General features: G+C 37.1%; 2 protein-coding genes across 2 annotated transcripts in view; one reads left to right on the plus strand and one right to left on the minus strand.

The window, feature by feature from the left end:
- Window positions 1-223: 223 nt before the first annotated feature.
- Window positions 224-4,421, minus strand: LOC139724198 (protein C10-like). The gene is made up of 3 exons (XM_071635342.1): window positions 4,325-4,421; window positions 2,261-2,437; window positions 224-885 (listed from the first exon to the last, which is right to left on the minus strand). The coding sequence occupies exons 1-3, from the start codon at window positions 4,368-4,370 to the stop codon at window positions 737-739; spliced, it is 372 nt and encodes a 123-aa protein (XP_071491443.1). The 5' UTR covers window positions 4,371-4,421; the 3' UTR covers window positions 224-736.
- Window positions 4,422-7,750: 3,329 nt separating this feature from the next.
- LOC139724230 (serine/threonine kinase-like domain-containing protein STKLD1) overlaps window positions 7,751-13,151 on the plus strand; it is a 36,585-nt gene continuing 31,184 nt past the window's right edge. The window contains exons 1-3 of the mRNA XM_071635374.1: window positions 7,751-7,809; window positions 7,964-8,053; window positions 11,838-11,882. Coding sequence (XP_071491475.1) covers window positions 7,795-7,809; window positions 7,964-8,053; window positions 11,838-11,882 — 150 coding nt within the window. The 5' untranslated portion in view covers window positions 7,751-7,794. The remainder of the gene's footprint in view (window positions 7,810-7,963; window positions 8,054-11,837; window positions 11,883-13,151) is intronic.

A 13,151-nucleotide genomic window follows, 5' to 3' on the forward strand; every position in this document is an offset into this window, starting at 1 on the left:
GCTTCTATGAATTTTTTTTTAGGCCAAGTGAGATAGAATACAAACATTTTTTTATTCATTTTTGGCCCGCATCTTGGTCCACCTAAAAGAGCTTTGTGGTCCAACCTTGAGACGCAGGGCATGTTGAAATCATGAACATCATTTCACAAATATAGCTGCAAAAAGAAGTGTAAACTCAATCCCTCCCCCCCCCCCCAAAAAAAAAAAAAAAAAATGCACACAAAAGCTCCACAGCATTGATTTCTAACATGTCACATATATATGCAAACACATCTCTGACATTGTGCACAAAATCAAAAACATGTGATGATGGTAAATGAGCAGTAATCTAAATATCAAATCTTTAACCATAATTTTAGTAAGCTTGTGGAGACATTTGATCTTCATTTGTATGTTTATTATTTCAGTAAGTTGCAATATTTTTTTTCCCGTTTGACATGGCATTTAAAATGTCTCTCTCTCTCTCTCTCTCTCTCTCTCTCTCTCTCTTTTGTTGTTGTTAAGATGTCTCATACAAGTTTTGGCATAATACAAGGACATGCTAACAATTCCTTGTGGACCACATAATTACATGCATCAATGCCAGTTCTTCTCAACTTGGAGAGGGTGTTAGCAGGTGGAGGTGGTTGTACACCATGCCCCTCATTCAGTTCACATTTCCTATTACAGGTAATGATAATTGATTGAAGTTTGGGCATATGATGGACACTGACTGGACAAGGGTCAATAGAGGGTGTCATGACGCCCCCATGGGACCCTGTGACTGGGGCGGGGCCATGGCTGGTAGAGGTGGCAAGAACATGGACTTGAGTCTGGAGGCCATTTCTGCTATCTCATTATCCGCTGCCTCATACTGTCGCACCGTCTGGGCAAATTTGATCGCACCTGCACACAATAAAACAACAAACAAAGAATAAAGAGTGCTTTTACCTTTCAGTGTGGACAGTATTGCAAGTATAGGTGAACCCATGACAACAAGATGATTGGGACCGCAAGATGTTCTTGTTATAACAGAATCTCATTAACATGGACAGAGTAAACAATGAAACAATGACTGTATTACCACAAAACCCTCTTGTTCTGACAAAATGATCCAAGGTTCTTTGCTTGGTCTATTCATTCTTCACAGTATGGAGGAACTGACAATATTCGAGTAAGGTCCAACATTCATTCAATGTAATGGTACAGTGCTCTCCCATTATAACGAACAAGATTATGACAAAACACTTGTTACAATGAAGTACAAATTTAGGTCCTAAAATGATTGTCCACATTATCTTTGTATGCTTTCTTGTCCAGCTACAGCTGTATAAAAAAAAAAAAAATGATATACTGAAAGAAAAAAAGAAACTGCTGGTCTCAAAGACTTCATTATCAGAACAAGAATTGCTTATGGATTGAAGAGGAACAACTAGTATCCATAATTTTTTTCATCCAAATTAAATATACATACATGACTGTACACATTTGAGTAGCAAGGCAATATTTCTGCCATGGAAAAGTGAACCATAGCACAACTCTTATCCAATCAAAAATGTAGCAAGACTGCAGAAATGTTGAAGACAAGAAGCTGTCAAATACACATACAGTCAAGACAGCACAGATAAAGTACAGTCAACCTCGCTTAAGTCCAATCTATTTAGACTAAAGAAATAGCTTCAACTTTCAAAATTTGACTTATGATGGACTATATCACAGAGAATAGGACTCCAAAAGACCTTCGACTTAGGCGATTATTCAACTACATGTATGTGAGGTCAACTTAAAGAGAACCCAAACCCAAAGAGCAATGTGGATTGAGTGAAAGCAGCAACATTAGTAGAACAGATCTGTGAAAGTTTGAGGAAAATCGGACAATCAATGCAAATTCCTGAAATTCATGAAAGTTACACATTCCATCAACTTGATACTGGCATATACATGTATTAAGGGTAGCAATTATTCCCCCTGCTTTCTGAAAGCGGTTAGTCAAGTGCTCTTTCATTATGGTAGAAAAGTGAATTTTTGTGGAATTCCCTTTATATTTTCTTTATATCATTGTCCACACATACGTCATAACCTGTAATAGTCTCCTCATCCAGAGGTTCCAACACCAAAACTTTAAAAATTCATAACTTTTGCATCGATTGTCTGATTTTCCTAAAATTTTCACTGATATGTTCTACTAATGTTGCTGCTTTCACTCCATCTACATTTCTTTGGTTTCCTTTAAACTGTACAGTATGTATAGTGTATGAAAAAGGACAAAGTGTGTCCACACCTTCCCCATCCGGACTGAAGCCGTACTTCTGGATCGCCTCCATCTGGATCTGAGTGGAGACAGGGAACACCAAGTGCATCATGTGCATCATGTCATTGCCTGCTGTCTCCTTCTGCTTGTCCATCAGGGCCTTGTTCTCAGGAGCGGCGAAGGCCTCCAGAACATCCTTCAAGGCAGCTGCAAGGTGGACACAGATGCATTGTTAGGAGAGTCAGGGAGGTTACTCTCTGTGATCATAGAACAGGGTTCATACTCTTTTTCATTCATTAAATTCCATGACTTTCCATGACCTTTCTTGCCAGAATTCCATGACTTTTCCATGACTATTATAATTTTTTTTTTTTTTAACATGTTACACTGAAAATTTGATCTCAAATCAAAGGGAAACAAAGGGCATTGATTATACACATCTCACACAAACAACACATAAACTTCTATATTTGCAATTCCATGACTTTCCATGACCTTTTCAGGAAAATATCAGTTTTCCATGCCTTTCAAGGCCTGGAAAAAGACTAAGCCAAAGTCCATGACTTTCCAGGCTTTCCATGACCTGTATGAACCCTGTAGAATATGGATTTATAATACAAACAGATTGGGAAAAAAACTAAATATACTTTGAAATCTAAAATTCACTGAATGGTTAAAGAGTCATTGATTGGGAAGAAATGTACAAAAAAAGGTTTGATTTGTTTTGGATATCTCAGCCATTTCAAAAACAATTTTCATCAAATAAACTCTGAATGCTTCTTAAGATTATAATTCATATGCCATTTCATATATACTGTAAAAGTGGAAGTTTTTGCGGTGTTGAAATTTTCGCACATTTCGCGCAACCAGAAGCTAGCACGAAAATAAAAGCACGCGAATATTTTTGCATGCCATACGTTCCAGTTGTGGATGTCTTGATTCCACAGAATTAAAAACACATGAAACTGTTCTTACCCGCACAAGCGCAAAAAATTAGTCACGCGAAAATATCCACTTGTACAGTTCCTGCATAAGAGGTTTCTCATTATCCCAAAAAATTATCATAAAAAACATTGGAAGCGTGAAACCCCATCTCAACCAAAACTATACCAGCCCTATAATGTAGGGGAAAGGCAGGTACAATAGGGTGAGTTAGAAGAGAGGAGAAGATTCAGGAGAAGAGGTACAAGTACTGTAAAAGTGGATATTTTTGCACAACTAATTTTTTCGCAGTCAGTGGGGTAAGAAGAGTTTCACATGTTTTTAATTCCGTGGAATCAAGACATCAACTACATTGTAGTACTGGAACATATGGCAGGCAAAAATATATGCGTGCTTTTATTTTCACGCTGGTCTCTGGTTGCGCGAAATGCGCGAAAATTTCAACACTGCAAAAATTTCCACTTTTACAGTACTGAAGTTATTTTAGTCAGTGAACAATGAATTTTTCTTCCTTAAAAATAATATTTAAGATAGAAAGGAAGAACTGTGGTGGAAGAGAGGAAGCATACAGTAAAGTTACAGAGAGAGAAGTCTCAATAATGTTTCGGACAAGTTGACTGTATGTCCATCTTCCGGTATAAACACACAGTGTTTGCTTGCACAATGCTCAATATGTTCACATTCACATTAATATTTCATTGTAGGCCTAATGAAAATTTGTATTGTAGCCTGACCACTCTACTCTCTAGCACTTAAATTTAGTACTAAGTAGCAGCGGACCCAGCAGTAGCAGGAACGGCTGTGGCCTGCTGTGGCTGTGCTGTGGCTCAAAGTCAAAGATGAATAAGACCAGCTGTGTTAACCTTAATCTATTGCACATCTCTAAAACTAGTTGTCCTTAGTAACTCTGCTCTGTAGCTAATTAACGTCATTCACTAAATACAGGAAGGTAAGACTTTAGATCTAGACTCTTTAATTGTTAGTAAATTAACGCAACTTGCTCGATACTTTCACTACACTACTCAATAACGAACGCGTGGGACTACATACTACGCTAAAACTCGCACATTGTACTCAACTCAGCCAACCAGCTCCAACTTAGGCTACACAGACTCAATTAGTACGCATACAAAAGAGGCATTGATGCATTACCTTTAGTCCGTTCAAGGGACAAGGACGGTTGGTTCATATGGGCCATATTTTGATGACAGATCGAGGAAAACAAAGGAAGCTTGGCTAGCGGTGCATTCTCTGGTAATTATTGTTGTTACCTGTTATGCTATCTATCTAGCAAATCATTACCACGATTAGACTCTGAAACAGCTGTTAAAGGGAATGAATGATCCGCTGCTAGTACAGAGTCTATGGACAGACTGAATCGACGATTCACCTTTGGCAGTACTAACCCTCTGTTCAGAAAGACTATAATACACAAAATTTTGTATCCCACCATATCCAGTCAAACCTGCTCAAGACGGGTGCGGCACATTGCAGGGGTAGTTCTTTCTTTTTTTTAATTTCAGTTTTGTTTTGAGTTAAATTTTATCAAACTTTAATGGGTCTGTTTTCTCTCCGCTATTATCTCTCTATATCAACACGCACTACATAAGAACAAAATAAGACTAATCACCTGTGTGCACAACGTTTTAGGCGTATAGTGATAAACTTTTAGGACGGCGAATTGTCTTATTCATGTTAGTTATAATTAGTTCCTCACTGCATGGATTCCTGGAGAAACAGTACAACTGGGCTCGGAATCTTTGAGAGTGAGTAAATTCCTTGTCACATTCATTGTCTCTCCATTTTGCATGATGCTAGAACACTGAAACGCACGTTGATACAAAGAAATAGCAACAACCAAAACAGTCTTTTGTGTGGCTTCAATTCTGCATGACTCCCCAAATGACTTGTACGTCCTGTATCAATAAAACACACGTAGATGACTCAGAGATTTTCTTCATATCTCTAGCAATCTTCGTGAAAAGAGAGTGTATTCTTAAGGCTCTCGTTTCCTGTTGTTTCACTTGTTGTTATGAGTTATATCATTTGTAGGAAGCCTAGATACTCTTCAGTCTTTGAAAAAAGGACGGTATCTATACTGAGTATCATTTGAATTATCATATGACCACGATAATTATTATTTGATAATGAATTCAATTTCATTTCATTTATCAAACTTCCACACAAGTCATATTTGTAACATACACTCTGCAGTTCAGTGAATAGTAACAAACGTTTAAAAATTCAGTGCAGCTGCGAGACTTGAAATGAAAATAATCCACTGAAAAATAAGAAATTGAAGACGAGCCCGTATGGACCTGTTCAACAATTAACCATGTCAAACAGATTTCAAATCATCTATCAATTTATGCTGACAGTTTGCTTTTAAGCCTACGTTTTTAATGTATATGCCTTTAATCAGTGCGAGTTCGTTTTATCTAAGTATTTTAGGAATGCCAAATTTTGGGGTCATTTTGAATAAAAGTATTGTACTACTGTACAAACGCATTCGTCGTCTTGTTTGTTGGTATTCATTATGGTGCATGTCATTTTATCTGGTTGATATATTTACGTATGTCATTATTTTTTCTGAAATAAGACTCTAAAACTTTAGGCATTTCACAATTGTTATCATATCATTTATCTGTGCATCAAAGCTCCTACCCACTGGGCATTTTACCCGTTAGTATACCCGGGTAATAACAGGTAATAACGTTGTTATTACAACGGTAACACTTGCAATGGGTAATAACGGGGAAATAGTAGACCAATCTTTCCCCGTTATTACCCAAACCCGATATTACTCCATTTACCAAATATTACCCGGTATGATGTAACCGATATTTCCAGCATTTCCACGTTATTACCACCTGATATTACTGCATTTACCCAATATGACCATAATGATAATCAATTTATTACTGCATTTACCCAATATTACCTGGTATGATGTAATCGATATTTCCAGCATTTCCACGTTATTACCACCCGTTATTACTGCATTTCCCCAATACCCAGTATGATGTAACCGATATTACCCACATTCCCATGTTATTATATACCACACGATTTTATCAAAAATGAAGATTAAGGGTTGAATTGGGCACAATAATTAGTTATGAGATTATGTTAGGCACAATTTTGGGATTAATATGCCCTACTCCTAGATATCCTAATCCTATCCTAACCTATAACCTGTTCCTAATGTCCTACCATCTAAACCTTTATACTCTATCACATTCTGTATAGGCCTTATAACATACCCCCAAAATGTTATAATGCGTGAAGACATGGTTACTGAAATTAGGTCACACATTTTATCATTGTTTTTATTCATGGATATGCATGAATGTTACTGTTATTACTCAAGGTTGCAACGTTATAACCAATTAAAGCCATTCAACATTACCCTTATCACCCTGTTGTAATTCGGTAAAATGTTGGCTTTAACACGATGATAACAGTAATTTGTGAAACTTGAAAATTTTGCTGGGATTGCTACGAAATTACAGTTATTACTCAAGTTTGCAATGCTATTCAAGATTACTACCCCTCATCACCCTGTTGTAACTTGGTAAAATGTTGGTTTCAACACGGTGATAACAATAATTTTTTGGACTTGAAAAAAATCGCTGGGATTGCTGTAAGATTACCGTTATTACTCAAGTTTGCAATGTTATAGCCAATCGAAACATGCATTCAACATTACCTATATTACCCCTCATCACCCTGTTGTAACTCAGTAAAATGTCGGTTTCATCGGGGTGATAACAGTAATTTTTTTGGACTTGACAATTTCGTTGGGATTGCCGTAAGATTACTGTTATTACTCAAGTTTGCAAGGTTATAACCAAACGAAGCCTTTCAACATACCCATATTACCCCTCATCACCCTGTTGTAACTCTGTAAAATGCGGTTTCATCAGGGTGATAACAGTAACAGGTAATATCATTTGGGTAATAACATGGTAATAACGGTAATGTTTGGTCTTAGTCAAATTTCGGGGCGTTATTACCGGTAATATTCGGTAAGATTGGTAATCGGTAACAAATTGCCCAGTGGGTAAGTTCAAAAACACAAATTTAAAAAAAAATGAGAATATTAGGGCTTACATTCTCAACGGATCGTCTTGAAACTCTCTTTTCGGTTATCCGTTTATCAATATTGATCCTGGTATTTCGTGATCTAAATAATACAAAATGGTAATGTTAAAGTTGAATAATATTATAACACCAATAATATTTTAATCGGAGAAAAACAATTTTAGTTTGTAAATAACTCCTGCACATCTTGAATTAAGTTTATTCATTTAAATGAGATGAGTGTTCTAATTTAATAGCTCATCAATAAAAAGCCTTTAAAAATTCGTTTAGTGTACACGATTAATGAGTGCTTGACTGAATACAAAATCGAGCAGAAAGGTTATCTTACTGAAATACATGTGTGTGATATGTGTTTGTTTTCTAAATTGAAAGATGATTCATTATGCAAAGATTGATATGACTCGGTTAGTCTCATGGTGTTGTACAAAATGAAATCTCGCTGTTCCCGTCCCCACAATTTGACGCATGCGCACGGCAAGTAGTTTGGCGTTGCCACTGGAAAAGCACAGCTAAGAAAGATGGAGAACTATGTGGTGAGTTTCGTAGATCCGGGATAAGAAACTTACTTTGAAATCGTGTGTTCTGCTGTACCAAACGAAATTATGTTTTGATATCGGTCGAATTCTGTCTAACAGAGTTGTACATTTTGCTTCTCAATGTTATTTACTCCTGTCATTTCTTATACAGCTCGAAAACAGCCGACTGGGCAAAGGTGCCCAGGGGCAGGTATTCCTGGCGAAGAACAAGGATGATGGAAAGACGTATGTGCTGAAAAAGGTAAGGGGTATGTAGGGGAAGTGCAGTCCACCCTTGTCGGCCGGCGCGGCGGCGTTAGCCTCTTTGACAGCTTGTATTATTGCGTGACCTTCTGGTTTGACCTTTTTGATCATCATAACATAACTTCCGAACCAAATAGGTTCTAGATTGATTTATTACGTTCCTTTTTTTCTTCAGTAAATTAATTGTATTGATTTTAGATTGTCACGTTGTGTTTTGAGAACCATGCATCATCATGAACTTTACTGATTACATTTAACACGAATGTCGAATACAATGTATACCCAGTCATTGGGTGTCCGGACAGGTTGTGGGACCGGACGCGTACTGTAAAGTGCGTCTGGTTTGACAATGACGTGCCTACAATAACTACATAAACATTGCAGTGAGGAGCTGTGCGTAAATGCGTATTCAAAGTAAAATAAGCAAGTCAGTACATGTACGCGAGAGTCTTAGGTGTCCGGACACCCAACCCCCCCCCCCCCCCATCCTAACGTTAGATTCTAATCATTGTTAGGCCTAACAAGTATCTAGATTTCTATGCAAAGAAAATATCTTTTATTAGACTCCAGGGCCCCATTTCATAAAAGGTTGATACGATGACATCTTTTGCTGGAATGGCAATTGACATGGTAACGACAAGAATCCAGCTTCCTGACTGGCTGTTGCTATTGGATTCTGTATGGAAGCTGCCATTCAAGTCAACTTCAAGCAAGAGTTGCCATCCTAACATCTTTTATGAAACAGGGCCCAGATTACAGAGTGACTGAGATTCGTTGTGTATGTTGCCAAATGCCCTAACTCGGTGTAACATCGAAAGATCGATAAGTTCTTCTCTCCTGTGCCAATAACATTTGATCTGTGCACTAAACTACTAATAACATATCTGCCTGTTTGGTTCCATTTGGAACATTATGGCAGTAGCCTACTGCAAAAGAAGAAGTTAGAATTATACTGATTTTAATGACAGTTTGTATTCATTTAGATGTTCTACATTGTGAATCATGCAAATTCAACATGACCCTAAGATTTGTCTCTGACCTGCCATATGGAGATCTTGCAGATTGTTAAAAGAAAGGGTTCGTTTGGTTTTCACAGCACTGCCTGCTTCTGATTTAATCCGGAATGCAAGTGTATGAAATATAGAAAAAACTTCTTTATGTACTGTATACGCCGAATATTTTGCAAGATTTTTATTTTCTCGAATTTCGCGAGTCAGGTGCTATTTGCGAAATTAAAGACACGCAAAAATATTGACTCTGATCCCGATGTGAATGTGATGTATGGATTTACACTTTTCCGTTCAGTACAGGACTCCACAATCGTGAATTTTTAAACCACTCGCGAAATCATCAGGAATTCCCGATTCGCGAAAATTTAGACTCGCGAAATATATGGCGTGTACAGTACGTCCCCCACCCCGTCCCTGAATTTACACTGTACTTTGTACCTACTGCTCTTCACTACCACGTAGTAAACCTCGTACCAGTCTCCCCTAATAATAATGGCTTACGTGCACAGATGCGTCCGATGCATGCACACACGCACATTTGGCAAGTGGTGTGGACAGTGCGTTAAAAGTGAAGGATAGTGTAGAGTGGTATAGCAAAATAAGTTTTTTTTTTGGGGGGGGGGGCATACAAAATATCCAGAAACCTGGACTGTTTCTCTAGAGCTGGAGAGGGCTGCATAATTCTTGTCACATTTATGTGTTTGCAGTGTGGTGATCACAGTGCTACATAATTCAAGCAAGGAGCTTCACAATTTTTGCAGGGCGACCACATGTATCCATGGCAATGATGTTGCATACAGCTGTAGTCCATTACATACGGCTGTCATCATCTTTCCTATGAGTAATTGTATCTTTGACTTGTTTTCGTCATCAGCAATAATGAAAAAAATGTCAGGAATCCACAGTGTTGGGGTGTCTCTATGGTTCTTTCTATAGTGGAAAAAAAAGGTAGGGAGATGAACATGGAGCTTTAATTCTGTTATAAGTGTTATCTCTCTAAGAAATTGCCACACTGCATATAATACGGAAATGCCACACATACACGTGTTTCCATGTTACTAACCCATTGAGGATGGACTGATATTGCTATAACCTGCCATTTCCCATAGACACCTGCCCGAATATACTTGGGACTAGTTTTCAACAAGTTAATTATTAACATCATGCTGCAGGAAAACATGCAAGTTCGGCTTGGCCTAGAGGAAGGTGCATGCCAACATATTTTGTTTTAAGATCATATTGATAATTAGTACTTTAGCAATGATTGACAGATGATGTCACTGGCAAAATCCTGGTGTAATCCTTGTGTGGACGTATCCAAGTAATCTGAAGAAAAATAACAAAAATATCATTATGAAATGTATTGCATAATATTGATAATGTAGATATATTCCTTTGGCCACACAAGTGATGATCAGGGTATGACAAATCAATACAGAGCAACATAATGTCGCTGGGGCGACAAGACCTCGTATATTGATCTACAAAATGTCAAATGTTCAGGAGAGCCAAAAAACATGGCGGCCAAAGCACTATACGGAATAGGACAGCCGTTCCTTTGACTTGCCATTGTGGCTTCATTTTTGGGGTAATACAGCTAGGATTTGGGCAGGACATCACTTAACTGATTATTTGACCATAAATGCAAAAAAGTCATTTCCACCAAAATTGCAGATACAAGGTCTTGTCACCCCAGCGACGATTTATAAGCATTTGCACTGTTCCTAGATAGAATATCAGATGACTTCTAGGAGAATTCATGGTAAACACATCATTTTAGCAGTACTGGTAACAATAACCACAGTCATGGTTGAAATAATGTCATCACTTCACAAGTTTCCCATTGATCTGTACAGGCTACATCCTCAATGAGCTTCCTTTTGGTATTGACAATGTCAAAGCAATAAGAATAGATGATGTTCTCCACAACATAATCATTAGGCGTAAGATTAAGAACAGAACAGTGACTTTTGAGGGTTAATACGTTTACCGTAGGTGTTAGCTGCTAAATCATCAGCCATAAACATGAATTGTAAAAATATTTGATGGAATAAACCAGTAGAACTGTGAGATGATGAAGCCACAGTTAAGGTATGTACTTGCTTTTAGATGAAATCATAGATATTTTAATTCCATTAATTTTGATATTTTCATTTACAATTCCGTAATCTTTTTTTCATGTGCAAGTATGATTCTACAAAGATGTCAACCACTTCGTTTTCCTGATTTGACTTTGTTTTAGTCACCTTGAACATGCAAAAGACATGGCTGCACACTAACCCATTTTTTTTCTAACTGGTCCTACCTGTCTTTAAGAGCAGCAGGTGCCCAGTTTTTCCATTTTTTACTGGTCCAATCCTTAAACAGTTATTGGTCAGACAGTGATTTTTACTGGTCAGGGGCTGTCGGACCAGTGCCAGTGCGCAGTGTTGCTAAAAATGTAATTTAAGATATGCTTTGAGAAATGATACTGTACGAGCTGAAATTTTCGCAAATTTCGCGAATCGCCTTTGAAACGCGAAAATAACAACGCGCGAATAACTAAGTTCAGTTAGACCCTCGCAACCGCGAAATTAAAAAACACGCGAAAATGTCCTCCAAGTAGCAATTCGCGAAAATATCTGTACGCAAAAATTTCAGCTCGTACAGTAGATGGTGTTGTATTTGTGTGAAGGGATGAAACTTCTTTCTGAACTTGTAATTACTTTGTGCATTGTAATTTGCATTGAATATTTCATTTAATTTGCATAATTGATTGATTTACTCCAATAGGTTGAATGCACAGATGAGACAGAGGCCACCAAGGCATTTAAGGAGGTAAGAATTACTTGACCTTTTTGTATGTGTATTTGTGTCTCTTTGTGATATAGTTTTAAAGAAGCAGAGAATATTGTTGAAAACTTTTCTTCAGACATTACACCAGTGAATACGTTTGTGAGTCCTGGCAATGATATATTAAAGGGGGAAGAATTTTTCTAAAACAAACACACAAGTTATACATGTAGATAATATTGGGTCAACCTTTTATTTTTCATGTGTCTCACACAAGACATATGTAAGGCTTAAATCCATCCTCTGAAACTCATAAAAGAAAAGGTTGAAAATGTGATAAAACGGGGGGGGGGGGGGATATAGATTTTGCAGGGAAATTTCATGGATTATTTTTGTTCATGATACCACAATTCATGCTCAGTCATTTATACATGTATCATAAATTCAGCATCACTACAGGGCTGGTCTAAGCAGTTTGGATTTTGAAATACAGTGTACATGTACATGACATTTAGAGACTTTGATGCGAGGGAACTACAAAAATTATTTCCATTGGGTCTTATTGTTATGAAACAGGTTGTGGCTAGTGCATGATAGATTACAAAACATTAATCCTGATGAATGCTTGAATTACAAACTATTGTAGTTGCTATGCTCTAGATATATGATGCACAGGATGAGAGAATTAGACTCATTTTGAAAAAATTCCTCTTCAGAATTTTCTGGATTCAAAAGGATGATATTTGTTATATTTTTAGTTACAGATAATATCAAAGGATAGAGTATCTATGCCAATGCAATACTTCCTTGCCTATCATACAAATACAAAAGTACAATCTCTGGGACATGAAACAGGTTAATAGTGTACCTTGAGTGAATAGAAAATGAATGGTTCTGGTCACAATGTTGAGCATTGTATCATTAAGACTGAAGTCAAGTTTGCAAAAATCAAATTTGAAAATGGCTTTTAAAAGTCTTTGGAGACATTATTTTTAGATCAATTTCAGTTGTATTCATTGAAAACAGATTATGATAGTAAGACAAAGTGTATTATACTGAAGCTAAACAGGAAAATCACCAGTTTAACTTATAAAATTGGAAAGATCTGAATTCATTTTTATACATCTCAAACAAATTCAATCTCAATGCCTTTGCTTTCCAAAACATACAAACACTATTGCATTATCTGTGGTATGTGTTATGTGAATGTTCAAAGTCAGAGTTTATGATACCATCTAATCTATGCAAGATGATTTATGTCAAATTGTTGCTGCTCAGTCATATGTGAAAAGTGATATCCATTATGTGATCTCT

Source organism: Diadema antillarum, unplaced genomic scaffold (assembly GCF_040938485.1).
Source record: "Diadema antillarum isolate AM-2024a unplaced genomic scaffold, OU_Dant_1.0 scf00000208, whole genome shotgun sequence".
NCBI lineage: Eukaryota > Metazoa > Echinodermata > Echinoidea > Diadematoida > Diadematidae > Diadema > Diadema antillarum.